Source organism: Mirounga angustirostris, unplaced genomic scaffold (genome assembly GCF_029215605.1).
Source record: "Mirounga angustirostris isolate CCGP_5_RB_7025 unplaced genomic scaffold, mMirAng1.0.hap1 SCAF_9, whole genome shotgun sequence".
Taxonomy (NCBI): domain Eukaryota; kingdom Metazoa; phylum Chordata; class Mammalia; order Carnivora; family Phocidae; genus Mirounga; species Mirounga angustirostris.
Window position 1 is genome coordinate 100310011 of NW_026991717.1, and position 27928 is coordinate 100337938.

At 44.5% G+C, this 27928-nt stretch overlaps 1 protein-coding gene across 5 annotated transcripts in view; it reads left to right on the plus strand.

Moving 5' to 3' along the window:
- Positions 1–27928, plus strand: part of SAMD4A (sterile alpha motif domain containing 4A) — a 206657-nt gene that overhangs the window by 94923 nt on the left and 83806 nt on the right. For all 5 annotated transcript variants that reach the window (XR_010405190.1, XM_064571082.1, XM_045900898.3 and 2 more), the window contains exon 3: positions 26472–26990. Coding sequence is in view for 4 of the 5 variants with exons in the window: in XM_064571082.1 (XP_064427152.1) it covers positions 26472–26990 (519 nt within the window). In the remaining variant the exon portion in view is untranslated. The remainder of the gene's footprint in view (positions 1–26471; positions 26991–27928) is intronic.

The window sequence follows — 27928 nt, forward strand, 5'->3', positions numbered from 1 at the left end:
TGTTTAATGAATTATGTAAGAAAGAGTGAGGTCATATAAACAGTCATGGCTCCTACCTTGAACCAAAAGTCATCCTTATTTGGTACTTCCGAAGCTGGAAAACAATACAGGCAACCAGCTCTCTACAGACCAGGGGAGAAATAATGGCTTCCTTGTTCTAGAACCATGGGTTTTGGGACAGTATCAGCAAAGCAGGCTGCTTGCTCCTTGTAGCACTTGAGGTTTGGACCGGTTTCATTTACCCCCTCTGTCTGCTGGGAAGGAACATTCTGGAAGTCCACTGGATCCCCACCTGCTGTCAGGACGCCTAGCATCATTGGGGGGAAGCTCTGCCGTGGGGCCCTGGGCCTTGGGTCCGGGGAGGGAGCAGCAGATCCCAACCCACCAGCCCCGCTGCTCTGCAGGACCCTTCGGCAGCTGAGTCTAAGAAGACATAGCATTACACTTCTCTTGGATCATCATTTTGGCTGAGCTAAAGGTAGATCACATTTCACCCTTAAATAACTGTCTTCTGTCTGTGTAAACAGTCACGGCCATTAGTCTTAAACTTCAAACCTCAGCCCATGGATCTGGATTGGTTTCTTTTTCAGACCTTAGCTTTGGAGGCCACTCCTCCCTGCTTTCAAGTCTCTGACGCCTCTAGCTGAGCATGCAGCCTACTCTGTGAGTCGTAAAAACACCATGTTGGGGCACACAGAATTAAAGGGGGAAGGGAATGAAGAAGATTCATTCACTTCTCCTTCCTGGGACCTAAATCCATTTTAGTATCCTACTTGCATCCAGCAAGAAATGCCAAAAGATTAAAGCATAGCGTTCTCATTCTTTTCCAAGGCAAGAAGAGGTTATGCAAAGGAGGCCTATGTCCCCGCAGAGTGGGCGAGAAGCCTGGCAAGAGGTTTGTCTCATTTAAGAAGTAAATATATTCAGTGGAAGCAAAGATGCTGCCAAGTAAATTTATTCCATTTTTAGGGAGAGAAGGACAGGAGCTTTGCTGCTCCTTTATGTTGCTTTTGGATATAAATTTCTGCATGAGGTTCTCTAAAGAAGTAAGAACGCAACAGCAGCTTGTTTAAAACTTGACCTCTTCAGCCTGCCCAGGAATTTGAGAAACAAAAGAGAAAGCAGAGGATAATTGATTCTGTTCTCTGAAGGCCCATCCTGCCACGGAACGGGATCCTGGCTTGGTTTCTACTGTGCAGGTGTTTAGTCTCTGCTGCAGGACACAGATGGCGTCTACCTTTCTGCAGATGTCTTTAAATGTCAAAAACATGGGGAGGAAACCCATTGACTTTTTTTTTAAGTTTTTTTTTATTAACATATAATGTATTATTTGTTTTGGGGGTACAGGTCTGTGATTCATCGTCTTACACAATTCACAGCACTCACCATAGCACATACCTTCCCCAGTGTCCATCACCAGCCACCCCATCCTTCCCACCCCCCACCACTCCAGCAACCCTCAGTCTGTTTCCTGAGATGAAGAGTCTCTTATGGTTTGTCTCCCTCTCTGGTTTCGTCTTGTTTCAGTTTTTCCTCTCTTCCCCTATGATCCTCTGCCTTGTTTCTCAAATTCCACATATCAGTGAGATCAGTTGATATTTCTCTTTCTCTGATTGACTTATTTCGCTTAGCATAATACCCTCTAATTCCATCCACGTCATTGCAAATGGCAAGATTTCATTTTTTGATGGCTGCATAATATTCCATTGTGTGTGTATGTGTGTGTGTGTATATATATATATATACCACATCTTCTTTATCCATTCATCTGTTGATGGACATCTAGGCTCTTTCCATAGTTTGGCTGCTGTGGACATTGCTGCTATAAACATTGGGGTGCATGTGCCCCTTCGGATCCCTACATTTGTATCTTTGGGGTAAATACCCAGTAGTGCAATTTCTGAAACCCATTGACTTTTGTCATCGTGACAGTGCAGCATATCCCTTAACATTGAGGTAGCCATGTCCCAAATGACACTCACATCAATGGGATGGAGAGAGATTTTAAAAGAAGGCAGAGAATGCCATACCATGGAAAGCAGCTTGTTTCACAGCCAGGAAACTACAGAGTCTTTCTGAAATTTCTGCTTGAGAGCTAGACGTGAAACTTATTCCTTAGCCACATATCAGGTCTGACGAAGCAACAGTGTAACAACATGGGAATCCATGCTTCAGCAGTGGGAAGCTTCAAAGTCTTGAGTCTGTTACTAAATGTAAAGTGTAGGAACCCTGTAGTTAATCAGAATGATTGCTTCTGGGAGCGATTCAATAGAATTGTCATGTCAAATTAAGTTTTAGCAAGTTTTGTCCGATCTGGATATTCACCAGTCTGGATCCCAAAACAGTACGTGCTCGCTGCATTTATGGAAGTGAGGCTAGTCCCCTGTCCTCTCAATGAGGTCACCTTAATTGTCCTGTTTGAATGCTCCGTGGCCATGGGGACCTCAGAGCCCCAGTGAACAAGCAAGGAGCGTTTTAGGAGGCAGATCTCAGGGCAGAGATCTGTCACTCACAAGGTTTAGAAAATTCAATCCTTCAGTAAGTGTCTTGCGCAGGCACGAACCTTACTAAATATAGAGGGCTAAAAGAGAATCCTTCCATGGGAGGGCTCCCTTAAATTAGCGCAGTTCATCTACTCATCTGTGTGTGCTGACTCGTGCCTAAACATTGGAAGCCAAATCCAAAAAAAGGAGAAAGCAAGCCCGTGGCTCAGTCCTAGGAAAGATGTAGAGCAACAGAGTATAATCCTAGACAGGGGAGCCAATGAGAACCAGAGCAGGCCCGTGCTGGAAAGAGGGGTGCCAGCCTCATGTAATCACTCTTGTTAATTAACTTCACAGTGTGGCTTTGCAAGTGCTGTTGGCATATTCGGATTTCTCCCATTTGTCACGATTCTGCTGTTTTCAGATCATTTCATGATCCAGGTTTCAAACTTCAGATAAGATCAGAAGTTCTGAGATGTTAGCCATTGATGCTTGCTGTACTTTGAATATTTCCCCCTTGCCATCCTTCCCCAAATATGCTCAAATAAGGTATTTTTTAATAGATGGTCAGGATGACAATGTTCTAGGCCTTTACCTCTTGAATACGGGAACAACTCTCAAGGAAGAAGAGGGCTAAAGAGATTTGGAGTCCCATTTCTTAGAACGGCACCAGGGAACACGACAGAATGCAAGGGTTCCCACAGTCTGGAGCCCTGCAGAATGCATTCTGCTTCTCTCCAAAGCCAGAGCTCTGTCTGTCTATACAGTTTGTTGCTGCTGCTGAGCCCGAATTCTGGTCCCACCTCTCCCTTAGCTGACCTGTTGTCTCCCAGTGACTCCCATTCCTATGTGACAGTCAGCTAGTGGAAAACAGCTGAAGAAGAGAGCCAGGACAAGAGAAGATGTTTGAAAATGATCCAGAGGTAGCACCCTGTGTGTTCAAGTGACTGTGGAGTTGTCCTCGAAAAGCTACTATCGATCCTGGCCGTTTTAGCACACCGTGCAGTGGTTGGGTAACCAACTTGGTCATCGTGTTAGAATCCTTATAATTGCATGGATCTATGCTTGTTGCTTTTTGGAAAAATGAATTTTATGAATGTTTCTATTTAAGGAGAACAAAACAATAACAAACAAACCAAAAAAAACGCCCCAATTCCTATTACCTAAACTCCTCCTCGCACATAGTATTCTAATGCGGTTTATTCCTGAAACTGACTCATTCAGCTTTTCTCCTGGAAGTTGTCAGTATGTATGCCTGGTTAATGGAGAACATCAGCGCAGTGCCCAGGCACAATGCCATGACTCATTCCTGGCATTTCAGGGGCTTTGTAATGGAAATCACAGTTCCAAGCTACAGTTCTTACCAAGTGGATATGTGAATATTAATGAAACAAAGCAAGTCTCCACAACTCCTGCATAACCCTCACCAGAGATTCAGTGTTTGCTCATGAAGTGAAGGTTTTTTCTTCATAACCCACGCATGCTTGAATACCACAATATTGTTTTAATTAGTCTTTTAATTCACAGTAAAATATTTGGCTGTGGTGGAAGGAGGAAATTCTCTCCTATGTTGGAACTGTTTGGTTAAAAGGGCATTTTTGTCTACAGAATTAGTCCCCTAGGGTTTATACTAGTATCTGAATGCTTTTTAAATAGTCTCCAATGACCTGCAGCCAATTCTCGCTCATTCATACTATCTCTCTATTGATCTACCCATCTGTAATTGTGTATGTGTGTGTGTGGTGTACATATATTCACTTGCGTGCATGCACGCACACACGCACACACACAGTCTACTGGGAAAGCATAGAAAATTGAAACCCTGAATAATCCCAGCCTTTTATTTTACCTTCCGCTTGATCCAAACTTGTCCCCCAATTTTTCTTTTCTTTTTTCTTCTTTTTTTTTTTAAAGATTTTATTTATTTATTTGAGAGAGAGAGGGGAGAGAGAGAGCACAAGCAGGGGGAGGGACAGAGGGAGAAGCAGACACCCCGCTGAGCAGGGAGCTCTATGCGGGGCTTGATCCCAGGACCCCGGGATCCCCAGGACCCCGGGATCATGACCCGAGCTGAAGGCAGACGCTCAACAATTGAGCCACCCAGGCGCCCCCCCCAAACTTCTTTCAAGTAACATTTCCCCTTTGTGCTATGTAAAATTTAAAAGTAGTAAAATAGCCAAAAAATAGACAGCAGGAAGAAGTGGGGGAAACAAGGAAGACAGATATTTCAAATACTTATTTTGTTACTGACTCGGGTTTGAATTTTGTGTCTGACCGACTGGTAGGACTTTCTGGAAACACAGATGAGCCAGTTTCTCATCATTCTTGGAGACTGGGATGGAAGGTCAAATATTTAAAATTGGTTTTTGGTGATTCTTCTATATCTACAGTCCTTTGGAGCAGGAATATTTGGGGAGCTGCTAATTGGAAAGTAGACATTGAGGAGATATTTTCAGCTAAAGAAAAGAATGAGCAATATAGCTTATAACTCAGCCACTTTATTCTGATCCTGTCTTCTCTAACAATAGCTCCCTGCTCCGTGCTCTTAAAACACAAGTGCTAATATTATGAGAAATGAGTTACATGAAAAACAGTCTAATCTTTTCTAAAAGTGCTAAAAATACCAATCTGCAACAAAGAATGTTTAAACTCTCTTCCCTTTCCAGATGATGCAGGATTGATTCTAGGCAAAGACTGGATTTCAGAGGATGCCCTGAGGTGTGGGCATGAGCGGGGGGGGGGGGGGGGGGGGTGTCGATTGTAGTTTATAGGAGTAAAGATCTTTAGACAAGGATATTCAAAGTGGATGCCTTCTCACCACCCCAGTGCTGAATCTTTAGATGCACACACCATTGTTTTCCTGGTCATTCTTTGAAAGTGGCTGGAGATGGAAGGGTATTATGTTTAGTTTTTCTTAACGAGGAAACTGAAATACAAGAGATTGCCTCCCCAGGCTTAGAACCTAGTGCTATGTCCCTGAGGTTCTGTCCACAGTTGGAAGACCGTTTTTCATTGCTGGTTCTTACGTGGTAACTCTTCCATCTGCTTATCCTTACCAGATCAATCTCTCAGAATGTGCAAAAGGAAATACTTTTATGGGATAGCCCTCAAGATTTGGTGAGGGGATCTTGTCTGGGATCTGAGCTAGAGAAGACAGGAGGGGATAATGACCTGGAGAAAGATTTGGAGGCAAAACGGTGGGGGTGATGGTGGGACAGATGCATGTGTGTCCAGAGAAGATGGAATGTGTGTGTTCAGAGTCCCCCCGGGGGCCACACTTCCTTGTCTTCTGATCCCAGAGGGTACATGCCTGGTCCTCCACCACCATAGATTCCCGTGTTACGTCTACTGGGAAATCTCACAAGCGTGTCTGAGGTCACCGTGTCTTTCCTCACACAGCAATCTTTTCTTAGGCTTCATGTGGTTGTAGGATAAGAACTATTCAAGTGAAAACTGTGTTGGTCCAACTGCCACATTTTCTGTTTAGAAAAAAGTTACTTCTTAGAAAATAAAATTAATAAAACAATGCATGGCATATTGGGCCTTAGTAGGTGCCACTCATTTTTTTTTTTAATGCATCTGCTATAGGGTAGCTTCCTGCCAGTGTGGTGTAATTTTCAGGTCTATTACTGAGACTTGGAAGGTGTACAGGTCTGGACTGTGAGCGGAGACAATGTTTAGGGTTGTAATGTGGGTACTGAGGTCTTTTTAGTGTATGATTACTTTATGACAAGGTTATTTAAAGGGAACGTTAACTAATCTGAAGTTACTTAAATTTAGCCATACTTGTTAACTATCCTTTCCTAAAAATTGAAAAGTAACTTAGTTAAAATAAAATCCAGAAGTCCCTGTTCCAGCACATTCTTTATAATGCTAAGGGTTGAAGAATACTTAAAGTAACCAGCATCCCTGAGACCTAATGAAGCCGTTAATATTTTTACTTTTTTTTTTTTTTTTTGCTTCAGAAGCTAGTTGCCATGTAAAGTAAAAGAAACCTCATGCTTTTAATCTTTTCAGTTGACATTGCCAGTGAGAGTGTTGTTATTGTTAGATAATCATAATGGTATGTTCTGGAGGCTCTTCTCCCCTCACCCGACGCACCCAGTTCACTCACACCCAGCCAGCAGAGCCAGAGAAAGAAGAATAAAGCAACGTCTTATTTGCTTTCTGATTTTGATTCTCTTGTTTTGGAGACATGCTGCGATTTGCTCTTAAACTACTATTGTTTTCCTAATGTCTGTCTAGGTTTAGATTCATTTGTAAGAAGAACCAAGAAAACAAATGAACCAGTCAGGCTGCACTGGGCTGACCCTTCTCCCAGCGAGCCTTACCTCAGCCTCATGGTGAGAGGACAGGGACGCCAGCCCCAGTGGGGTGGGGTGGGGAGAGCAGAGTTAGGGCGGCAGGGGAGACCCAGGGCATGGCCCTTCACTTCCACCAGCTTCCGTTTCCCCACTACCTGCCCACTCATGCTTGTTTTGAAAATTAGATGTGATGGTGTTTAAAAAGAGTTGCAAAGTTTTCAAAAAAGTACTCTACAGGTGTTCGATATTATGTTAGGAACAGAGGCCAAGTAGGTAAGTGTACTTCTATGTGTGCATTGGCCATTATATGTGGGGGACACTGGTAATTTTGGAAAAGTTTTTAGTCACTTCTTCGTGGGGCCTAAAGTGAAAACTAGGCGAGGAGACCAGTTCAGCAGTTTCTTTAAGTTTAACCAAGGGGAGAATTGGAAATCTCCCCAGAGGTGAGCAGTAGAAGTAAGCTATGACAGACCACTGGTGCCGATGATGGGAAGATTTATGGCTGACGCAATATCCTGCTTAAGAAGAAACACAAAGCTCCTGAAGAGAGCTATCATAATAAGACAATGCATGGCATATTGCATTTGTAATATAAAGCATTTGCTTACGAGACCAGCCTTACAGAGATTGTGGGGTGAATGTTAGGAACACACGTGAGGTGGGCAGTCCATGAAAGGGGTGTGCGATTCAGGGATCCGGGGATGAAGAAGAAGCCTGTTCTCATCCCACAACATGGCCTACTTACTGCTCAGGGTCATGGGGAGTCTGCTGCGTGCATGGAAGAAGGTTGAGGTGTGAGTTCATAAGGGAGAAGTCCAGAAGTTGGGCTTATTCCCAGGACTCAGAAGGCAGCAGAAGCAGCTGGGGCTTTCTCCGTTCCATGCCTGCCTCCTGTCTCTACTGTTTCATTCTATTTGCTCTCTTCTGTGGCCTCTGCATCTCCCCAGACTGGGCCTGTACAGGAGAGAGTCACAGAAAAATAAAGTAAGGTGGTTTCTGGGGGGCTGTTGATTGCTGGTAGCAACGGTAGCCAAGTGACACACACACACCGTCTCTGGGTCCCTGACTTAACCAGCACACATCCCATTGAAGGCTCAACTGGTGAGTCTGACATTCCCCAACCCCTGGTAACCCTGTCGGCATTAATACTTATTAATCATCTGTTGTATTTTAAGCATTTACTTTTGTTCCCACAAGTGTTTAAGATGGAGTTTCTCAGCACATAATCAAGTTCCCAAGATGGGTCTGTACTCTGGCCGTGGCTGCATTCTTAAAAAGATAAATAAAAAAGATAATGCAATGGAGAATGAACATGTGCCAAATTAAAGCATAAAAGGAAATAAACTAAGACCAAGTCCCCAGTCTGCTGACAATATAGGCCAGCCTTGTCTTTCAGGCGTTCGGTGACTTGTGTCAAGCCCTGCTGCCTCATATGTAGGCCTGGGGGTGGGGAGGAAGGAAATGAACGAAGAAGGAAAAACACTGTTTTCAGCATTGCTGGCTACCTGGATAACCATCCCTGGGGTCTCTGCTGCTGGCACCCTGTTTTCTTCCATACGGTGCTGTTGGAGGTGGGCCCTCTTGGGGAACCTGTGTACCCAGCCAGCACCCGGCCTGGTTCTTCAGGGATGGAAGGGTGCACTGATGCTCTGGTCTTTGTGGACTTAGGCTCCAGGACACTAAGGGAGGGCTGTCATCTCTCAGAGTTACATAGTCCTTTCTTTTCTGAGTATCCCTGATGGGGATGGGATAGCAGGTAGCCGGCATCTAATTCCAGGAAGTCTTGTAGGGTTGGCCTAAAACCCAGGCACAAGTGGTTGTAAGATAGGACAGTCAGAGGCCCAGGACCACGTCCGGGGTTCAGGGGAACCCCCATCAAGGGTGGTGGTAACGACTGGGATTCCTTGTGCAGAGATAGAAGAGGGCTGGAGGGAGGCAAACGGGGAATCCAGATGACCTCTTCTCTATCAGATTCAGAAACTTCCATGATCCTGGCATTGAGGATCACTTCTCTGCCTGATTTATTCATACTTCAGAGCCCACCACACACACAAACTCATCTTCCCAACAGAACTCCAAAAACACTCATCTAGCTGCATACTTTTAATAAAAAAATTTAGGTAACTTCTTGCAGATTGCCTATCTCATGAAGGAGGAGGAAAAAATGGGACAGGAGTCTTTTTGAAAGGATTGTTTAAGTGATCATTTAAGCCCAGAAGAAATCACCTTGTTATTATTCAAGGCAAAGGCTCTTTCAAGCCAGCTGACTGAAGTGTAAATTACTCCACCCTGGAGATCTGGAGGCAAGTCTCCAGGTACAGCCAGGTGGACACAATCTTTTAGTGAGTGGCAGATACATGAGATCTTCTGTAGGGAATCCCTGAGGCCAAGAGACTTACCAAGAAGGGATTTTTAAAAATCTTGTCATTTCAAACTCCAGGCAAAATATTGGCATAGAAAAGAGTTTCCCAAAGTCAACCCATCATTGGCTCAGATATTAGTAGAAAATCAGGAGTCAAAAAAGTTAGAAGATAGAGATTTTAAGTCTGGCCTGGTTTTAATTTATATGTGGTTATTCTAACTAGTCAGACACGCATACCCTCCCCCCCTCCCCCACCAATACCTTGTCCCAAGGCATAAATTACTCACCCGTTACAGACAAATTAACTTTTTTTAAGGGTTCCACCTTAAGGGTCATTAATTTAGCAAATTAACTGACATTCCTAGAAAAGCTCCATGGCTTGTGCCTGTAAATATTTGCCCAGTTAGTGACACTTCAAATGGCACCCCAAAATCGCTGGTCCTCTTCCAAAGGTCCTCTTCCAAAGCAGTTTACTTTCAGGAAATGGATTACTCACTTGTGGAATCAGACCAACACCCAGGCTGCTCAGTTTCAACAGACTTTAAAATGTGAAAGGGAACTCTCCTACCTCAAACATCCAAAGCTTTTCCAGAAGGGATTGAGAGGGGCGAGAGTGTCGAGCCCAGCGAGGCTGGTTCAGCCTGTGCGGTTGAACACCATGATGGCGGCTACAGGCTGGTGGTGGGTGGCTGCCAGGAGACATCCCCAAGTGCCCGGAGAGAGAGGCCTCCCGGGCCTGCCCTGTTCCCATTTGCCGAACACCCACGAGAAACGATGGAAATCTGTGGAAGGCCGGAGGGTGCTCGGCTGAGATGCTGCCCCACCTCAGGTCCCCCCAGTTGCCTCTGCTGGTTTCACTTCTCAGCTGCAGCTGCCCACAGATGTCTGGGAGATGCATCTGGGCCTGGGGAAGCAACAGCCATAGGGGCGGGGGTGGACGATGGTGTGTTTTTTAACCTGGCCCCTTTTGCCCTGGCAGCCCAGTCAGTCAGTTAGTAGGCTCACTCTGTGTAGCTTTTGTTTGGGGGTTAAGCTGGGTACCTCAGAGGGAGACACAGGGCAGGAGGCGCCTGAGCTCAGTCTTGCTGTTCAGTTCTGGGTGCTGGGTTTTCAGAAGGACACTGAGTAGACCCAGAGGAGCATGGCCAGGAAGCTGTGAGGGTCCAGACGTCTTATTCACTAAAGATTATGAGAAGGAACTGGGGATTCTGAGCCTGAAAAAAAGAAAATTTAGGGAGATAGCTATCTTGTGAAAGGGGGAATAGAACTTTTTTGTATTTTTTTTAACTTTTTTGTATTTTTAATTGGAGTGAAATGGACATGAAATTTGCCATTTTGATTATTTTTCAGTGTCCAGTTCTGTTATATTATATTCCCACTATATTCTCCCCACTATCCATTTACAAAACTTTTTCATCATCCCAAACAGAAACTCTTCGCACATTAAACAGTAACTTCCCCCCTCCCCGCAAAACCCCTGGTAACCATCATTCTACTTTCTGTCTCTATGAATTTGCCTACTCTAGGTATTCATATAAAGGAATCATATGATATTTGTCCTTTTGTGTCTGGCTTCCTTTATTTAGCATAATGGGTTTGATTTTTATCCATGTTGTAGCATGTGTCAGAATTTCATTCCTTTTAAAGGCTGAATAGTATTCCGTAGTATGTATATACTGTACTTCGTTTATCCATTCATCTGTTGATGGACATTAGGGTTGCCTTTGGTTATTGTGAATAAGGCTGCTATGAACATGTGTGTGTAAGTCTCTCTAGATTTACTCTTTGTGGTTTCAGAAAAACGACCTTTGTTGAATGGAATGAAGTTGCAGAGAGGGCTTTAATAATCCTAGCTCCCTTTGATGGTAGAAGTGGATTCCCCGTGGCTGGGGAGGAGCTCGGCCCTGGTGACCATCAGGGAGGAATCATGGGGTGAGGCCCGCACAACTAGTAAAGGAAAGACCAGAGAATCTCTGAGGGCCCTTCCATCTCCAGAATTCTGTGATTCTCAGGTAGATGGAGTGCTCATCCTAAGGGAACCACCTGGAAGAAAAAAAAAAGCGGTATTTGATCAATGCCCGCCCCCCCTCCCCCAGGAGAAAAAGCGATGGCAAATTATCTACCATTCAGGGGAGGCAACTTGTGGAACTATCTCTGGCTTGGACTTTATTTAGATCAGAGGCCAATGATGCTGTAAAGCTCAAACAAAGACTCGGCTTACTCTTGGGGAGATCTTCCCAGAGCTTAGAAAGCTTTCTTGTGCAGTAGTATCCTAAGCTTGGGGGTGGGAGGTGAGGTCCAGTGTTCTCACACAGTACCCTCATGTGTGCCCAAAAAGAAGGGCTGCCCCTGGGAGACCCATCTGAGCCCTATCTCCCTGTAGGTTATGCTGGGTCCAGGACAGGGGCTGAGGGAACATGGAGAAGGCCGGGCTGGGGAATGTTCAGGAGTGAATGTCTGCTGAGGTGGGGATGCCCTGGGATCCAACACAATTAGCTTCATTCTGTCACAGTTGGGGGTTTTCTTATCATTAGTTGGGGAGGCCTCGCCAGAGAATTCCAGTATTCCAGAGTGAGTTTAATTGTGGGTGATTTCATTCTGCCCTTTTTATGTCGAAGCCAGAGGCTTGCGTCATATAACAGTGAATTCAGGGAGATTTTTATTTGCATGTGAATCATAGCTTTTCCAGCTGAATGTCACTTACTTGGAATTTTTGTCTGATTTTGTTTTTGTTTTCGTCTCTTGGTGTTTTTCCATCGGGCTCTTTGGCTAACCAGAAAAAAAAAAAAAATAGAGGAAGGGCTCAATCTGACTGGAGCAGGGTTTGAGTTGGCAACTCAAAAAGGAGAGTATTATGAATGTGAAAAAAAAGAAAACGGATGCTTTATTTTGCTTTGAGGAAGGGACTGAGGCCAAGTCAAATTGAGAGCTCTAATTTGGGAATGGTGTTATTACAGGTCACTGGGAGTTGGTTACGCTCTAAATTGGGAGGCCAGTCACATGAGGAAGCAGCAAAGGCAGATCACATGGGGGACAGTCGGGGCTCTCTTTACAATGAACTTTTATTTTATTTACTACTCAGTCGAAATGTACCTCTGGGTCATGTTGAGAAACAAAGTCACCCTACTGGCTGGTGAGCACTCCTTACCTTGGCCCATCAGTTGTTCTATCAGTGAGTCAGGTCTTCCGGTGTGTATGTTTTCTGGGGCTTTATTTAGGTACTGGAATCTGTTCAGTGATTAGTGGAGCAAGTCATGTGCTAAAGGTTATATATCTGCTCTTCACCTTCACCTACAGGTCTTACTCTGATGGGCTCACATCCTTCTCTTCCAAAGACCCTTCTCATTTTAGATCTCAAGGTCAGGACATTCTCATAACTTCATATACATATCTATATATATGTGTGTGTGTAACTATATATTTAGAGAGAGGGGATGATTTCTATTTATTAGATTATCTTTCATATTCTCTTACTATTACTACCAGCTTGCAAAAAAGAAACCAAAAAAGATGGGCCCTGCCCCACCATGGGCAGTTAGGAGCAAAGTATTCTTCTACCCAAAACTGTAGACTTGATGTCCTTGGCATCTCGGAGATGATCTGGAAAGGGTGTGTGTGGTAAGCTGCTGATTTTTCTTGGAGAATCAGAGTTGGCTTTTTTTTTTTTTTTTTAATGTAGAAAGCCCGGTTTCGTTAGCTGGGTTTGAAATAAAAACAAAAATATGGCCCAAGAAGGATATCTAGAATTGCGTGTCCAGTGCAGACAAGTTGTGCTCATGGTCCTAAATGGGGCGCGTTACTAAGTCCATGACACAGAGAGTCTGCTGGTGCTTCCAAAGCATGTGGACCGGCGATGCTTGTGATCAAGGTTAGGAATAGAAGGTGTGTGGAAACTTTCTATAAAAGGCAGCCGGGGCCCCTGGACTGTGGATGAGTGGTCAGGAAACTCTGGCACTTTTCACGGTCATACCAGAGTATGGCTGCATGACCTTGGATGAGCTTCTCTGCGCCTCAGTTTCTCTGAAGCACCACATTGGTTTTGAGAAGGGATGATGAGGGCTTGCAGAGGTGGATGAGGTGTGAGACGTTACTGGCAAATGGAGGGAATGTGGTGTCCCCTGACGTCACGGGAGCTCAAATCAGGGCCATGTGTCCTCAAACACGGCTGGGCCGCCAATCTCTCCTCCAGCATCGTCCACAGTGGGTGATGCCTGTGACATCACAATACCCAGCTGGACGCTCAATAATGAGGAGCTGTGCCCAGTGGACTGCAGAGGAGGGGAGAAAAGGAGGAGGACCAAGTGGAGAGGGAGGAGATGGAGCAATCCCTTATGTGATAATTCCATCAACCCACAACTTTTCACCTAACATCTGGTTCCACTGTAATGTGTTCAGCTCCATACCACCTGTACAGTGTCTGTGCCCTCTCCCCCAAACTCAGCAAAATCTTATGGTCCTCTAATCAAGAGAATTTTGCTCCTGTTGCTGCACGTCTCATGGTTCACCGTCAGACCCGTGAGTTGATGCTTCTTCACCAAAGGGCTCTTCGGAGCAACCGTCTGGAGGTAATGCTCTGGTTCCATGGCCCGGGCCCTTCCCAGCCTGTGGCAGGCCCCCTTCCAGCCTTCTGGGAGCAAGCGCAGAACTCAAGGGGGGCGATGGGGGAGTGGTTTGGGAGGGGGTGGCTCTGCGGTAAAGATGCTTTAAACCGGAAATTCTCACCTTCATTTTATCCCGAGCCGCTCCAGGCCTGGTCAGACTGTTTACTGTTCTGACAGCACCCTGCAAACTCACACGAGCTGGGTCACAGCCTCCCTGTCTAGCCCTCACTCTTTTTTTACTAGCTAGGTTGCTTAGGAATGGAAAACGGGAGAGATCACCCCCGTCCTAGAAATAAGATGACATTTCGCTCGCTTATTTGTTGATTACTTTTTAAAAATCCAACAACTTCCTCTTAAAAATAGGTCCCTGCCCCCCCCCCCCCCCCCCCTTTGAATTGATTCCTCTTAGCCTTTCTCCTGGTAGGAAATTATTTTTCCTACCTGGTTACACACCAGCCCTAAGCTGCTGATCATCTCAAAGCTGGAAGTTGGAGGCCTTGGTTTTCTCTTAGTTCCTTTGACCATTGGTTCTCAAACCTAAGCCTGGATCCAAATCACCTGAAGGGGTTTTTAAACACTTTCTGATTCAGTAGATCTAGGATCGGGTCCCAGAATTTGCATTTCTAACAAGTTGCCGGGTGTGTGTTGTGTGGGGGGGTAGTGCTACACTTTGAGAACCAGTGTCTTAGGCCTTTTTGGTTCTCCTATCCCCTCCTCTTCCCCTTCTCCAGCCTGTAGGAGAGGAGCCCAAGGAGCATTGTTCCTTAGATGATGGTGACCTTCTTACCGCACTGCCCCAGAGGGCTAACAATTACACAGCATTCACTGTGGGCCAGATAGTGGTCCCTTGCTTTACACAGATTAGAGAATTCAAACATCATGACAATCCCATGAGGTATCCCATTTTCCAAATGAGGAAACTGAAGTGTACAGAGTGGTTAAGTGAATTGCCCAAGGTCACACAGCAACCAAATGGAAGATCAGGATTCAAGATTCAAACCCAGACAATACAGCTATTATCTTTCTTTTCCTTTTCCTCAAGTCACTTAGAGCACCTGATGCTCCTACAGTTCTTGGAAGTGAATACCTCAGAAAGGAGCCCCAAGGCAAACCAAGCCCATGTTAGGTACTTGTAACCTGTGTCTTGGGGTCTGAATTTCCAGACAGCTGGGCTCCCACCTGTGTGTGTGTGTGTGTGTGTGTGTAGGTTGGTGGGAGGTGGCTGTTTGAGAACCGACTGAGCCTCAGGAGGGCCTCGGGAGGGACTAGAGTGAAGACCCTGGGGGCATCCACCCCTAAAAGGAGGCCAGAGCTCTCCTTCTGCTGAGGCCAGGCTCCCCTCACGATTCTGCCCTGGTGCAAAGGTTTCCACTGTTGACACTTAACACCCTAACCAGAGACAGACAAAGCTGAAAAAGGAACAGATCTGCTGTGTCATCAGCTGTGATGGAAAAGTGCATGGATCTTTTATCCAGTCTGGTCAGCAAGCCTGTGTGATCAGCACAGACCTAGACAAGCATTAGAAGGCACGTCAGTGGGAGGCACTGTCCCTGCCCTCCTCCAGGAGCCAGCAGTCTCATTGAGGAGAGTGTCACACGAGTGCGTACGTCATTGAGCTGGTCTGTGCAGTAGAGAGAGGCAGTGAGAGCCAGAGTAGATCAACAGGATTTGAGGGAAGTGGCAGATTCTTAAACCATGTCATGGATGATGGTGGGGGGCAGGAGGGGAAAGGTTTAGATGTATACAGGGCATTTCTACAGCAGAGAATATTTAATAATAAATAACCATCTCTTTTAAGATTTGAACAGCCAAAGTTGTCTCCATGGGTGTAGTGATAATCAATTAAGCTTTTTGTGTTTTTCCAGTAAATAGTGTTGGATGCTGGTTGGAGGTCTGCTAGAGGTTCTGGGGTTATTTTAGAAAACTGATTCTATTCCTTAACAGAGTTGCCAGTTGGTTCTATAAATGGAGACCTTCTTAAAGCATTTTATCTACCTCTGTGCTCTGATTCTCTCCGAATTCTTCATATTGCAGACATTTCTATAGGGTACAAAACTTTTCCCATGGCTATCTCTGACCCTGCACACCCCGTTGAAGAGGACAGATCCTAACACCTGACCATCTACATTGATAAAGACCAAAGATACTAGACCCCAGAGCTTAATAAGTATATCTACCCTTAAAGGTGGTGATGTAAAGCTAAACTAAAACAAAACAGGCTGCTGTGGTCACTCCCGGCTCTGGATCAGTGTTGCCTAAGTCTTTCTGCTATTTTCAGGTCTTCCTTTGGTTTAGAATTCCAGACAGTGTGTTTGAAGCTCAGGAAGGTTAAGCGAGAAGCCTTCATCCATAGTCTTTCTAACTGTGGGCTATGAGCTCTGGTCTACTCCAGCAGTATTCCCACAAAGTCTGCTAAAGCAAAGGGTCCTCAGCTGGTCTGTGCTCCTGCTTCTGGTCTAGCCACTGACCGCTGGGCCTATTTAACTTCATGGTGGGATGCCCAGAAGGAGAGAAACGGCCTTGGCCACTCTCATTTCTGATTGCAGAACTTCATCCTTTGCCATTGTCCTTCCCGCCATTCTTCCTTCTTACCGCACTGCCCCAGAGGGCTTTAGAAATTAAAAAGTACCTCCCCTTCTCCAAAAATCTGAGAAAGCTTATTCTGATTTCATCAACAGACCTACCAACCTGAACACGAGTTTGGTACACAGATAACAGGTGAACATAAACTACTTACCTTTGCATAAAGTCTTAGAGTTGGCTAATAGGTCAAGAGAACCCCAGAAAGGGAGGTATGCTTCTCACTCCCTCTATGGGGCTATAACTAACGAGGACAAGCGAACAGGATTGGGAATTTCTAGGGTTGCTCACCCAACTCCGTCCTTGTACAGTTGACTGGGCCCTCCTTTTCAAATACAATAACATTAATTTGTGACCATAGATTCGAATATCTTCCCTCCACAAAATTGTCCATCCTCGCCTCCATAGAATAACTTGTACATGTATTTCAGATTTCATACCTAAATGAGGGGATACATAAATTTTACTATCAACTTTTCTGGTACGTCTATTTTGGGGATGTATGTGTGCTGTTCCTTGGTGACAGTATTTACACACATCACAGGGCTCTTACATTCACACTTACACTTTGGATTCCCATCTCTGAAGATGGGAAATTTTGTCTAGAAGTTGTTGAGCGACTTCCACATTTTAGAAGGCGTGGGACCCAGTGACTTAACTCCTTTAAAGACATAGAATGATTCCCTGTTGTCAGAGGTGAAACGGCCCTTCCTAGACTTTGTGAGGCTTGTAAACCTGTTGTGGGAAGTGGCTGTTGTTCAGTTTGGTCTGTTGGGTCAAGCACGAACTATTCCTTGGAGACTGACCTGTTTATATTTCTCCCAAGACCCTCCTTATTGACTCCCGTCTGGACATTGCCGAGGATTTTGGTCCTGAGAGTTCTTCATTAACAAATATGATTGCAATGAAGCTACCTGGACGACAGGGTGCTTCCCTCAAGGTTCTCATTTCTAGTGCTTCCCATGGTAGAAGGCCCGAATCTAAGTGGTGTAGTACAAAGCATAGTTTTCTCCTCTGCAAGGTCAGTGTAAGGATTGCTAATTCATTATTTTGAAATACTACTGAAGAGTCATTTTGTGGTATGTGGGGTTTTGTCAGTGGTGGTCTGGGAGCGTGAGAATGGCACTGAAGATGAGTGAGTGGGAAAGCTTCCTGCTTTTGGAACATTTATAGACTCTCCTCTGAGGGGTTTCTGGTATAAAAAACTAGCCGAATATGGTTTATAAGGATTTGTCTTGCATTTGTCAAGAGTAAGGTAACATTTTCTTCATCTCTAGTTTATATGACTCTTAGGAGACCCATTCCTGTGAGGTTTTATTAGAACATAATTACTCATGGCCCAAAAATTTGGATATACAATAGTCTTAACACAACCCTATTGGCATTGGTTTTCTTTCTTTCTTCAACAGCTGTTTGCAAAAGAGTCATATTAAATACATCTAATTCTGCTGTCTCAGCCTAACCAATCTTTATCACGAAGATTACTTTAATTGGTGTCAGTTACAATCAAGAAAAGCACCCATTATGCTTTTGTTTCCTAGCACATAGGGAAATTTTCCATCCTAACAGAATACTGAGAGGGGAATGTAGTAAAGATTTTGAAAAATAAGTTAATCATTTTATTTTCCTCTTTTACATGTTCCTGTTTTTATTCGATGTTAAAGCTAGAAATAATCAGAATTCTGCAGAATCAAATGAGAAAGAGGTGACCAAACAATTTTGGGGTGACATCTGGTACCTACTAGAGTCTGCAGGTCACCCACTCTATCAGTCTTCATTTAAAAGAAATTTCTAGGAAATGCCTAAGATTTTGAGTAAGAAATCTCAAAGTCTAATAAACCACTATCAAACAAAATGCCTGGGGACAACTTTATATAGCCATTAAAAAATGTGATTAATAAGGAAATGATAATGCATGGGAAAATGGGAACATCATCACTACCTTCATAGCGCTTTTGTCCAGTGGAGAAAGACAAGAAATAGGTATCATACATACCAGGTCACATGATAAATGCTAGGGGGGAAAATAAAGCAGGACATGGGGGATAAGGAAATATAGGGTGAGCGAGTGATGTGGGCAATTTAAAATATTGTGGGCAGAAAAGTTCTAAGAAGCAACATTTAAGCAAAGACAGGACAGAGCGGGGCTAGATGTGGACCTGGGGATAAAAGTGTTTCAGACAGGAAACAGCAAGTGCAAAGGTTGGGGGGTATGCACATATCTGGCATGTTGAAGAAACAGCAAGGAAGCCAGAATGGACTGAAAAGAATGAGGGACCAGTAGTAGGGGATGGGGCTGTATCACAGAAGGCCTAATAGGCTGTTGTATGGCTTTTACTCAGTTAGATGAGAAGCCATTGGAATGTTTGATCAGAGAAGTGACATGACCTATCTTCTAGTATAAAAAGGATCATTCTGGTGGTTATGTTGTTTATGGGGCAGGAGGTGGATGGTGAGAGGTAGTCAGAATCTGGGTATGTTTTGAAGATTCCTTGCACGAGATTGCTAACAGATGAAATATGGGATGTAAGAGAGAGTAGTCAAAGATACTTGAAGGCTTCATCCTGAGCTACTGGAAAGATGGAAGAGCCATTGCTGAGATAGAGAAGAGGCCCAAAGGAGCAGATCTTGTGAGAGTGAGAGGGGGAGCTCAGTTTTGGACAGAGTACCTTTGAGATCATCTGAGTGGAGATGTAGAGAATGCAATTGGATGTGTGAATCTGAAGGGCAGGGTGAGACCTGGGCTGGAGATACAAATGTGGGAGTCATCTATACAGATGTGAGGTCAGAATTGAGGCAAGTGGTCAGGGGAGCTGGCCGGCTTTATGCACCCTCTGGGAATGGGCAGCCTCAGACCTACAAAAGTTGGCCGTAGCCAGGAAGAGGTCAGAAACCTGAATATGAAACCCAACTTGAGCTCTTGGCTGAGATCTCAGAACTAGTTTACTACTGGCCTGGGTCTTTCAGGAGCAAAGGCACCCTCCTGGAGCACCCAGCCACACCAGTGCCCAGGACGAAAAGTGACTAAGATGGAAAGGCCCCATTGAAGAGATGACCAGATCACTCTGGAGTGGTAAGTGGGTCATTGTAGGTATGTTGGAGTCAGGCGGATGCTTTAAGGATAGTCAGGTGTCTTTGAATGTCCAACAGCTAATGACCTTCATGGTCTCAGAGAAAGCTTTAGTGGTTATAATGGGCTATGAAGTCTACTACATGGATCCTTTTCTTTTCTAGTGAATTCAAGGGGCAGTAGCATTTGTGAGTGACTTTTTTTCTTTTTAACAAATAACATGAACTCCAATTAGTTAACAAATAAGCTGTATTAGTTAACTATTGCTGTGTAACAAATTACCCCAAAACCTAATAGCTTCACATAATATTTCCTTCACAGTTTGCCGAGGGTCAGAAATTTGGGACAACCTCATTGGGTAGTTCTAGCTTAAGGTCTCTTGCAAGATATTGACCAGAGCTGGAGAATCCACTTCCAAGGTATCTCACTCACATGGCTGGCATAGTGGTGCTGGCTGTTAGCAGGAGGTCCAATTTCCCTCTACTCAGGCCTCTCCCAGCACTGCCTGAATGTCTTCATAATTGATGTGGCTACCTTCCTGCAGAGTGAGTGAGCCAAGAGAGGAAGGTGGGAGCTACAGTGCCTTTTATGACCTAATCTCAGAACATCTTACCACACTCTATTGGTCACATGGACCTGTTTGGATTCAGAGTGGGAGGAGAGTACACAAGGGTGTGAATACCAAGAGGCAAGGATCCATGGGAGCCACCTGGGAAGCTGGCCAAATCACCCTCCTTGAAAACAGAGATGGTTTCTATCTACTCAGTCCTTTGTATCTGCTCGAAGCACCACTTGCAGCAATAGGAGCTCAGTAACTACATGCTGTCCGGGTTCCCCATAACATCTAGTCTAATCCTCATGTCTTGCGGGGTTCCACCAAATCATGGGGATGTTTCACCAGTCATTTCTAGCTCAAGAAGGTACCTTGGGAGACGATAAGCAAGTGCAGGTGCCAATACAAGAATCCACCATTTGCCATGTTGGTATTTGCCATTTGTCCCCCTGACTTTTTAGGTGCCCCGTCAGCTCACACCCCTACCAAATGCATAGTGTGTGCTGTCTGCCCCCGAGTTGTGCAGAGCTGCACTACGTTTAGAAGGCTTTATTACATGATGTGTCTAGGATTGAGTTTGTAATATAGATCCTTCCAAGGAGAATTTGACCACTTAAGATCCACTAGTATTCCTGCCTTTTAGTGCATTTATTTAAACAGTACTTCTTATATGTGTGCACTTAATTTCCAGCCATTTCTTGCATGAGCAAATTGCCTAAATACACTTGTGAGAAACCCTTTTATAGTAAATGTTATTAAACTGAAAACAAGGGTATAATAAAATAGCAATTTGAGGGTAATTTACTAACAACTGGAGCCCTTAAACATTGACATACCATTGTGTGGTAATAATACCAGACTTGGTATTTAAACACAATCTTCATCAGTCTAAGAATCATTGGGACAGTTTCCTAATCATGGTCTTTTATTATAGCTCCTTTAGGATTTTTTTTACTACTCCTATGTCACTGGTTTATAAATTATAAATCATCAACTTTTACCCACATAAAAGGTCCAGAAAATAATATCTTTGCTCCTTATCTAGAGAAAATATTCAGAGAAAGTAATAGAGGTGAGTTGGCACCATTGAACCTTGCCATTCTTGGACCTCTGTATTCCAGAGTGTCTACTAAAGAGAGTGATATTGAGGTATATGGTAATAGAAACTACATCAAGAAGTGATTGACTAATTAAAAATTTCAAGATTCCTAGTCTTCCCCAGTAAGGAGAATCCATTCAATACACATCTCAGTAAAAACTCCTTTCTGTCTGGAAGATGGTGTGGATGCCACAAAGAAGGCCAATGCGCAACCAGGCAGGACCTAGCATTCATGTCCCAAGTCCTCACCTGTAGGATGTGGCTTCCTTTTGAAGGTGGAGATACTTACTCTCATCACTGTCCCGGGGATGTTCACCCTGAGAGATTGACTCAGTACTAACTGGGAAGTAAACCCTGCAATGCTGGCTTATTAATTTGCCATGAGGAACCATCACCAGAGGGACCAGATATACTCAAAGTCCATATACTGAGCACAGGAAGGCGACCTCCACAGGAAACCAAATCACAATCAGAAACCATTAAATCGCCCTGAAAAATCATCATCATAGAATCTAGAAATACCTCAAATCTGTATGGTCAGTTCATTCTTTCCCTAAAGATACCGGGAGCTTAATCATAGTCCAAAAGTTGTTTGACAAGTGGATAATCAGGATGAGGGAGTCTGAGGTGAATGTTTAGTGGCAACAGGTTAGCTTCATGAGTAGATCTCAGCATGGGAATGATTTTGCCTGAAGAAGTGAACTGCTCAAAGCCAAATGGCTAAGACTTCTATTTTTCTAGAGGAAAACTCTTGACGAGGTATATTGGGTTTTTTTGTTCACATAACAAATTACCCAAAATGTAGCAGCTAAAACAACAATTAACATGTTACCACATGCAGTTTCAATGGATCAGGAATATGAGTGTTTCTGGCCGAGTTTCCCAAATGTTATCTGGAGTGCAGTCATCTGAAGGCTTAATGGGCTGGGAGTTCTGTTTCTAAGATGGTTCCCTCACAGGGCTAGCAAGTGAGTGCTGCCTGTTGGCGGAAGACTCACTTCCTCACTATCAAGACCCTTCTCCCTACTGGGTTGTTTGAGTACTGTCCCAGCATGGCAGCTGGCTTCCCCGGAGTGAGTAACCCGAGAGAGAGTTAGGTAAAAGCTTCAGTGCCTCTTATTTATTTTTTTAATTAATCTATTTATTTGAGAGAGAGAGAAAGCAAGCGTGAGCGGGGGGAGGAGCAGAGGGAGAGGGACAAGCAGACTCCAAGCTCGGCACAGAGCCCAACCTGAGCTTGATCCCATGACCCTGAGATCATGACCTGAGCCGAAATCAAGAGTCGGACACTTAAGTGACTGAGCCACCCAGGTGCCCCTTCAGTGCCTTTTATAACCTAATCCATGAACTCACACACTGCCACTTCTGCTATGTTCAGTTTTTGCTAGAAGTGACTCACTAAGTCTAACCCTGTGCTGTATGGGAAAGGAATTAATTAGGCTCCATCTTTTAGAGAGGAATATCAAAGAAGTTGTGGACATATTTTAAAACCATAGTAGGTATCACCTCTGTAACTACTCTTCTTCCTGCACTTCCATAGCTGGGAAGGCTTCTGCTGATCCATGCACTCTATTTAAATATATTCATATTACTATATTTGTAAATATAATACACATATACACATTTTATATGTAGTCCTATATTATATATCTTATGTATTATAGAATCACATATTATAAACATTAATGTATTTAACTTATGGCCAAACTCTCTAGCTTGATAATCATTATGTATCTTTATGCTAATTTGCATACCCGAATTCTGCCACCTCCCTAGCCAGGGGGACCGGAGGCAAATGGCTTGACCTCTCTGTGCCTCTCTGTCCTCATCTGTAAAATAAGGCTGTAATAGGACCTACCTCATCTATTTCTTAGGAGGATTAAATGAGTAATTACATGCACAGAGCTTACAAGAGTGCCTGGCACATAAACCACATTCAATGCCATTAGCTGTCCGCGTGGCAGTGGTAGCTGCTGCAGGAATAGTTCGATCCAGTAGTACACCTCAGAAGACTGCCTTCAGGAGGCAGCCAGCCTCATGTCCGGGTTCCCGATGGTAGTAAACAAAAGTCATCGTTGTCTTCCTGGCCACACCCCAATCCCACACCATCCAAGCCCTGTCCCAAGGATAGAGAAAGACCCATTTCAGGCCTGGGAAGGACCAGGGCCAGGGCCCTTGTTTTCCTCTCCTCTTTGCTGCTAATCCCTGGCAGAGAGTGCTTACATGGAGATAACATGGTTAGTTTGCACTCCGAGTCCTATTTATGTTTTGTTTTTGTTCCTTTTTTTTTTTTAGGCTGACCTTTTGCAGAAGGGTAGAATACCCAAACAGGGAAGTGACCTCGCAGAAAGCTAGGGAGTTCCTCAACCCCGTGAATTTTTATTAAAACTTGTTCCTGAAATTTATTTCTAAGCATACATTTTCCAGGTACGCGCTAGCTACATCTGCTCATCGGACTGGCATCAGACAGAGATATATCTTCCTCTCGGGACCTTTTGCTTCTTGCCAGTGCCTCTTTAGTTCCTTGGGCGTAATGAATAGATTTTCTCTTTATCTGAAGTGTATTCATAATTAAAAACATGCTGGGTGTTTCCTGAAAATGTATTGATGGCAACTTGAAACTGGTGCTTCCTCCATCTCCCAAAGCTACTTTAAAAGGGAGGCCATACCTAATGGAATGCACCAGGGTTATCTTTTGTCAGGAGGCAGTTAGCTAAATATAGAGTCAGGGAGCCGGGAGGGACCTGCTGAGGTCATGGGTGCCCTCCTGCCATCCGCTTTCCCCATGTGAGTGTCTCCAGCCCCATGGCTAGCCAGTTCTGCAGGCTCCAGCCCCGCGTGGCTCCCCAGCACTTCAGCTGCGGCTAGTCCCAGTTGGAGATGTGAAGTCAGTGGTAATATACACCCTGGATGTCGAAGACTTGGTGCAAAGAAAAGAATGTAAAATGTTTCGTTGATGATTTATATTGGTTACAAGTTGAGATAATAATGTTTTGATATATTGGATTAAAGAAAATAGATCATTGAAATTAATTTCACCTCCCTCTCTTCACTTTTCTTTTAATACTAGAAAATTTTAAATACCGTATGTGGCTCACATTACATTCTACCCAACAGTGCTTCCCTAGACCCATCTATCTCCATTCTTCAGGCCCCCAGGACAGAGATTATAAAGCCTTCCTTGGAGACTCCTCTGGGTCTTTTGTCATCCTGGCACTTCATTTCTTCTCCACATCCAGTCTTAATCTCTGCTGCTTCAATGTGAAGACTTGTACTTCAAATCGTTGACTCTTTGTCTTCTTATGAAATCCCCACATTGAGCATCTCTTTATGTTGTTAATTTATAAGCTCAATAGCCCTATTTTCTTTCACCCTTTGACTTTCTGCCTCTTCCAACTCTGATATTTTTTAATGGCCTTCCCTGGGTCTTTAGACTCCATAATTATTTTTTTTTAAGTTTTTTTTTTTTAATTTATTCATTCGAGATACAGACATACAGAGAGAGAGAGAGAATATGAGCAGGGGGAGAAGTAGAGGGAAGGGGAGAAGCAGGCCCCCCGCTGAGCAGGGAGCCCAATGCGGGGCTCGATCCCAGGACCCTGGCATCCTGACCTGAGCGGAAGGCAGACACTTAACCATCTGAGCCACCCAGGTGCCCCTAGACTCCATAATTATTTTTAAAACTCGGTATCTGAAACCAACCAACATGGCTCTAATGTGGGGCCCAACTAATGCAGAGACAAGTAGAAGGCATTATTTCCACCATTGAGTACTTGGCCAGTCCTTTTGATACATTTCCACGCAAGGAGGGACAGATGCTGTTGGTAACAGTCTTAACTGATGAGGCAGTTGAGGCTCCTACAGGCGAAGTAACTTACCGAGGTCCCACTGCAAATTAAGTGGCAGATCTGGGATCCATGCCCAGGTTTGCCTGATTCCAGAGCCCACAGTCTTTCATTCTATCCCATGCCTTCCTTGCCTGATACTTTTCTTTGGTCTTGACGGGCCTTGTAGTATTTGGCTGGTGCATTTGTAGCTTCTGGTCAACAATGACTCTTGAGCTTGTTCTGATATGTGTGTGCCTTGCTAGAATTGTAAAGCCTGTCTGCTAAATTCCAGAGACCCCTTTTCAACTCAGCAGATACTTCATGAAAGCCGGTAAGACTGCCCTGCCTTAGCCTATGTAGGGTAATCAGTAGGCCAGGGACAATGTCTTTGGGTATCAGGAGTGACTTTTCAGGAAGGGAGCTTTCTTTCTTGTGGCCCCAGGTTCTGAGGATAACTTCCAGTTTCCAGAACAAGCTACTTCTCAAAGGCCAGTCGAAGGCAAAGTACATTGCTTATCCATGTTTACCTAAAGGCAGTCAGTGTGTGTTCTGAGTAGAAGGGGACAAGAAGGTGTCACAAATGGATCTTCTCATGAATGAAGTCACCAGTCACAAAAGGCCAAATACTGTATGTTCCCACTTATATGAGGTAACTAGAGTAGTCAAATAGATAGTGACAGAAAATACAATGGTGGTGGCTAGGAGCTGGGGGAGGAAAGAAATAGGGAGTTATTTTTCAATGGGCACAGAGTTTCAGTCTGAAAAGATGAAAAAGATCTGGAAATGGATGGTGGGGATGGCTGCACAACATTGTGAATGCCTCATTGCCACACAACCCTACATTTAAAAATGGTGAAAATGGTAAATATTATGTTATCCAGACTTTACCATCATAAAGATAACTAAACAGATCTTCTCTGCTTAAAGAAAAATAGCTTGCTTATCATGTGTGATCGGAGGTGCCACTCATGCTAAGTCTAGCTTTGAGATCTAGCTTTGGGGTCACAGTAGTTTTCAGAGGCAGCTTCTCATGAGAAGGGCAGGCTTACTTCACCGAGATGAGGGAAGTCCTTTTCTTTTCCTAACCGATTTCTCTATCTAGGAAGCTTTACCATCTTCACACAAATGCCTTTGCTAGAGTGTAACCCACTTTTCCACAGATGTCTGCAGGAGGGAAAGCAGGCTTATCCACAAGGATCCAATGAACCTTTGACAACACTTGCTTCTCTCTGGAGATTTTCTCAGTCCTTATCCCTGTCTATCTGAAGGTGTGGCTAGACTTTTCTAAGAACAAACACAGGGCTGTAAATTCTATTTGGTTGTACCAAAGTAATTGTAGGCTCTTTGGAGACCTGAATGGGAATTAGATTGAGCACCCACACATCCAAGAACATTTGTTCTGTGTTTCATTTATGTCACTGCCCCCTGACAACCTGGAGTCCGTTATCCGACCCGATGCACAGGCTGTTTTGAGAAAAATTTAGCCAGGATACCTAGATGGAGACTTAACCCATAGGAATTTCTTTACAGTGTGGTGTTTCATGCCATTGTGGGTGTATTTGCTTATTTGCCCTGTATATTTTCCTTTCCAGGAATCATTAACCAATGGCAACAGGAATCCAAGGATAAAGTGATTTCCCTCCTGTTAACTCATCTGCCTTTGCTGAAGCCAGGAAACCTTGATGCAAAAGTAGAGTATATGAAACTGCTGCCCAAAATCCTGGCTCACTCTATTGAACACAACCAGCACATTGAGGAGAGCAGGCAGCTACTGTCCTATGCTTTGATACATCCGGCCACTTCGCTGGAAGATCGCAGCGCGTTAGCCATGTGGCTGAACCACTTGGAGGACCGCACGTCGACCAGCTTTGGCGGCCAGAACCGAAGCCGCTCAGACTCTGTGGATTATGGGCAGGCGCACTACTATCACCAAAGACAGAACTCCGATGACAAGCTCAATGGGTGGCAGAACTCTCGGGATTCTGGGATTTGCATCAACGCCTCCAACTGGCAGGACAAAAGCCTGGGGTGTGAGAACGGCCACGTGCCCCTCTACTCCTCCTCATCTGTCCCCACCACAATCAATACAATTGGAACCAGCACAAGTACAAGTAAGTTCCCTGGAAGCCTTCTAGAGCAGTCTGGTGTAGTGACTTGCTGTGTGTGGCATGTCCCACTGAGAATGTCGCTCTGAGCACCCCGTAACCCTGGGAGAGAGGGGCTCACTGGAATTGGCTGTGGGAGAGGGATCTTTGGATCCCTTTGACTCTGGAAAGATAAAAATGCTGGTCAAGTAAAATGATCGATGGTCCAAATTTGGGTTGGACTGTGGGTTGGTGGGACTAAAAAGTAAATAAATAAGAGAGAGAATAAATGGGAAAAGAAGGAAACTTCCCGTTTCCCCAAGTAGAAATGCCTTTTACCCACATGCCTTTCGCCCTGGGGTTTTTGGATTTGCCAAGACACTGAGTTACGTGTGATTCTTTAAACCTGATTCTAACCCCTGGCTAACCAGATGCCCTCATGGAATTTGTGCATTTTCTTTTGTTTTTCTTCTTCTTTTTTTCCTTTTTCTTCCTTTTTTTTTTTTTTTTAATATATTTCACCCTGGAATGTTCCCTCCCTTGCATTTTCTGGTTTTTATCCCCTGCTGTTGGAGACACTTTTCCTCCTGACAAGGGAAACAGGTTTGCTAACTGAGAATGCGGCTCTGTGCTGTGGCCTGGTGTGAATGCTGTGGCCTTTTCTTGCTCAGTCTAATTTAGGAGAGGCGGGTCAGGAACAGCTTTGAGGAAGGGGAGAGCAGAGGACAGCTTTCTGCTCTTTTGACCGTGAAAGCAAAGTACCCTGCGCACAGCTGGGACTAGGGCCAGGAGTCCTCTCTGTGGCTCCCCACTCGGGCTGAGCAAAGGGACAAACATGCCATCGGTGCTTCTGTAAGTGGCAACATGGGAGAGGGGGCCTGTCATTGAACAGAAATCCTTGATGCTAGTTGCATGTGTCCATGAATAGTGTCAGCACTGAGATAACTTTCTCGAGGGAAAGCTTT